The sequence below is a fragment of the Buceros rhinoceros genome, unplaced genomic scaffold (assembly GCF_000710305.1).
Source record: "Buceros rhinoceros silvestris isolate BGI_N320 unplaced genomic scaffold, ASM71030v1 scaffold15285, whole genome shotgun sequence".
Classification (NCBI taxonomy): domain Eukaryota; kingdom Metazoa; phylum Chordata; class Aves; order Bucerotiformes; family Bucerotidae; genus Buceros; species Buceros rhinoceros.
Window position 1 is genome coordinate 13,734 of NW_010411289.1, and position 4,229 is coordinate 17,962.

At 59.1% G+C, this 4,229-nt stretch overlaps 1 protein-coding gene across 1 annotated transcript in view; it reads left to right on the forward strand.

The window, feature by feature from the left end:
* Positions 1–240: 240 nt before the first annotated feature.
* The window catches only part of LOC104493311 (PCTP-like protein), a 5,348-nt gene continuing 1,359 nt past the window's right edge, over positions 241–4,229 (forward strand). Inside the window, exons 1-2 of the mRNA XM_010135966.1 lie at positions 241–405; positions 4,047–4,194. Coding sequence (XP_010134268.1) covers positions 241–405; positions 4,047–4,194 — 313 coding nt within the window. The remainder of the gene's footprint in view (positions 406–4,046; positions 4,195–4,229) is intronic.

The following is a 4,229-nucleotide window of genomic DNA, read 5'->3' on the forward strand; positions in this document are numbered from 1 at the left end:
CCCTCTGTCCGGCGTGACGCAGCGTGTCGGGGGTGGCGGGAGGTCTCGGCTTGTCCCGGTGTGCCTGGGCAGCCGGTGTCTGCTCCGGGGGCCCGGGCTCGGGGCTCAGAGGATGATGTGAACTGCAGCAGGCTCCCAGCAAGGCAGACCTCAAGGGCAGAGCCGGGTTTCCCGGGAGGTGAGGCAGAAGGAGCCTGCCTGCAGCCAGTGCCCGCGTCCTGGGTCCAGCAGCTCAGCCTCATGTCCAGAGGAGGAGAGATGGTTTATATCCCAGATGACTCTGACTTCAGCTCCTTCAGGGATCAGTGCGAGAGCCTGGAGGGCTGGCACTGTCAGTATAACAAGGCTGGCGTGACTGTGTGGAGTCAGGGCCAGGAGGAAAGCTGCACCGTGCAGAAAATCAAGGTAAGCAGATGTCTGCAGCTGCGGGACCACCAGCCCTTCCCTGTCCCAGCTGCGGGACCACCAGCCCTTCCCTGCCCCAGCTGCATGCCCAACTGCTCCCGAGGGTCCCCGGGGTGCCGGTCCATCCCGGGGGATGCACAGCACCCTTGTCCAGCCTGCCTGAGGGTGTTTCTGCTCTGAATGCCGGGGCTGCTGGGGTTGGTTCCCCAGAGGTGATTCCCCAGCTGGCAAGCTGCTCTTCAGGCTCTCGCTGCCTGCCCGGTGGCTTTAGCCTCTCGACCTGCGGGATGCCCACTGCAGCATCCTGCCATGCTTGTAGGCTCAAGTTGCGGCTGCCCTTGATCCAGACGCAGGCGGAAAGGCCCACAGATCGATTACATTACAATGCTGGCCTTGCAGGGAGCCCCCAGGCATGAGACAGACTGGGGGGATGCCCCCACTCCCACCCCCCTGGTGCCTCTCCCCTAGCCACAGCATCCTGGGGCACATCACCTTCCATCCTGCACTGGCTGAACATCCCAGAGAGTTTAAGAGCCCCCATGTGCTGTCTTGAGAGGTTTGTTGCTTGCCAGGGAACAGATCTGGGATGCTGCAGAGGCGTTAGCAAGGTCCAACCATCCCTCAGGTTGTTACCCCTTGTTGCTCATCTATGTCGCCCCAGTGACACTGCCAGGTGACCCTGAGTACATCAAGAGTGGTTACAGGGTGATGGGGGCAGGGAGCACGGGACCCCCATCACAAGGTAAGCCCTGCGTGGGTGCCTCCTGCAGGTCAGTCCTTGGCTCCATCACTGGTGTCACGGAAAGGGCTTTGGCTTTTCTGACCACAAAAGACCAGGACTGCTGAGTAGGGATGGGGTATGCCTAAGCAAATCAGGCCAGAGCATCTTGTCTACAGGACAGCCAACCTGATGGAGAGCTTTCAACTAGAGTGTCGGGGAAGGGTTAGTACAACCTGAAGAGCAGGGAAGGCGTGGGGAGGTGGTGAAGAGGTGCCTGGGGTATAGCACACTGCAGGAGGCTCTTGCACCTCTGCTGAACACAGGAACCGGCAGCCCGTCCCGGGTGCCTGCATGCCACTGCATGCATCTGGGGGCATACAAGGAAGAGCTGGACACACGATGATTGTGCTGCTGTCATGGGTGAAGGCCCTTCAAGGCCAAGATGAGGAGCAGGAGCATTGCTTTCAGTAGAGGTGTAGCTGCAATACACACCACCTTGCCACCATGAGCCAGGGAAGAGCTTCTGGGCTAGGATTAGGGAGCATTTATACCAGCTGAGCATGCACAAGTCCACAGGACAAATCAGGACCAATCTGGGGGTGCTGAGGGGTCTGGCCAATGCCTCTTTGAAAAGTCCTGGTGACTGCAGGAGGTCCCTGATATCTGGGAAGAGGCACCAGTCTTCCCAAAGGGCAAGAAGGCTGTTCCAGGGCACCGTGGGCTGCTGTGTCTCCTCCTCCCCTGGGAAGGTAATGGAGAACATTGTCCTGAAGGACAAGGGCAGTGGTAACAGGGACCTACCAAGGGCAAATCATGCTTGACCAGCCTGGTTGAGATCCCCCTGCAAGGAGATGACTGGATGTGTGTATATGGGGAGAGCAGGGAAAGTCCCTGACTTCAGTAAAGCCTTTGACAGGATTTCCCATGGTCTCCTTGTCGCATTGGTGAGATCCGGACTGGAGAAGTGGATGATGAGCTGGGTGGCAAACCAGCTCACCACCAGGCTCCTGGCATGGTGGTCAGCAGCGCAGAGAGCACGTGGTGGCCAGTTGCTGGGTCCCACTCTGTCACTGGGATGATGGGATCGAGTGCCCTCTCAGTGAGTCTGCAGGCCACATGGGAGCGTGAAGAGTGTTGGAGGCTGCTGTTCAGTGTGATGCGGACAGGCTGAAGGGACCAGCTGGCAGGAACCTCGTGAAGGCCAGTGAAGTTCAAACAAGCACAACCTGGCAGAGGGGATGCAGTTATATCCCCCTTTTCCACCACTGAGCCCCACAAACAGGGGAGTCCAGGCAGGCTGAGGGAGATCCGACCACCATGGCCCAGCCAGGTTCATTGCAAATATTAAACACCTCCTTGAAGCATTTTTTCCCTGTCCTGGAGAGGGCCTGGAGTGGTGCAGGTGACGGCACTGCCCAGAGACCCTTCTTGAAGTGTGGGATGGAGAATGTCACGCAGTCTGTGCGGGAAAGCTACGCTGCACAGGCTCGGGCTTGGGGGTCAGAGGAGCCTCAGTCTTTCCACTGGTGCAGGTGTAACCTGGAGAGCCCCTGAGCAGAGCCTGGAGAGCCCCTGGGGTTTTTCCCACCTGAATTCCCAGTGGATGGTCCAGTCCGGTTCTCTGTGCTTTCCCCGCCCCAGCTGACCACCTGGTGTGGCTGTTGCACAGCATCTGCTTGTCTGTAGCTGGAGATGGATGGTGGACAGGCTTTCGTGGAGCTGTTTGGGGGTGCAAGACTGCAATGGTCCTGCTGTGAGCTTCCAGGAGCAAGGGAGAACCATGAGCTCCACCTCCAGCTGGAGGCATCCTTCACCCTGAAGAAGCAGCAGCACCTCCAGACCCAGCTGGGAGGAGGTGGCTGGGGAGGAGAAGCAGGAGGAAGGTGCTTGCGCACTCTCGCCCCAGGGAGTGCAGCACTTCTCCAAGCCTGTCCTGGGCATGAGTCCAGCACGCCGGGCAGAAACCATCACCCCGGCCATCGGGGAAAGCTTGCCCGAGATTGATGGGTCCTGCCACATTCAGAGGGCCATCTCCGATTACACAGCACTGCTGAACACCTCATCAAAGATGCAAGGCCTCTAACGAGGAGCAGATGACATCTTCTTCCCCCCAGCACTGAGAGGAGCAGGGTGGCCAGCTTCATCAATAATGCACTCACGGTCAGACAGGTCCATGGCTCCAGTTACAGCCAGGGCCCTCCAGCCTCCCTGGACTGGACCCCGTGCTCAAGAGCGTCATGCTAGGGGCAAAAGCATCCCTTTGTTTGCCCAGAAACATGGGGTGAGGGGACAGGGCTGGGCTCAGGGCCAGGAGGATGGGGCCAGACTCTGCTCAGTGGTGCCCAGCAACAAGTCAAGGCGCGACAGGGACAAACTGGAACCCAGGAAGTTCCATCTGAATACAAAGAAAAACTTTTTTGTGAGGGTGGCAGAGCCCTGGCACGGGCTGCCTGGAGAGGTTGTGGAGTGTCCTGCTCTGGAAAGATTCCAAACCCACCTGGACACCATCCTGGACACCCTGCGCTGGGGACCCTGCTCTAGCAGAGGATTGGACTGGACTCCAGAGGTCCCTTCCAAACCCCACCATCCTGTGATTCTCTGTGCCCAGGCACCAGAGCCTGGACCACTAGGCAACTCCGATTCAGGGCAGAGGGTCCTTCTAGCCCTGCCGTTCTCCTGCCTTTTCGCCCTGCTGTGTGCAGGCAGCGGGGCCCGTGGCTCTGCCAGGGTTGTCCTGAGGCAGGGACATGCCCTGCACCACATGTGTATCCTCCATGGCACACGTGCACGCGGCTTTATAGCAGCACTGGGGCATGCTGCTGCACACAGGAACAGCTTAATGTCCTCGTCCCCAGATAGGCACAGCTCCTGCTCTGGGGATGGGGGCTGCACCCCTGCCTGACTGCCCATGTCCCCACAGACTCGCATCTCCTGCAAGGATGTCCCTGCTGAGACACTCTACGACGTGTTGCACGACACCCACTACCGCAAGAAATGGGACTCAAACATGATCGAGACCTACGATATCGGGCGCCTGACGGTTAATGCTGACGTGGGATACTACTCCTGTGAGCAGCCCCCAGCCTCTTGGCAACCCAGGGCT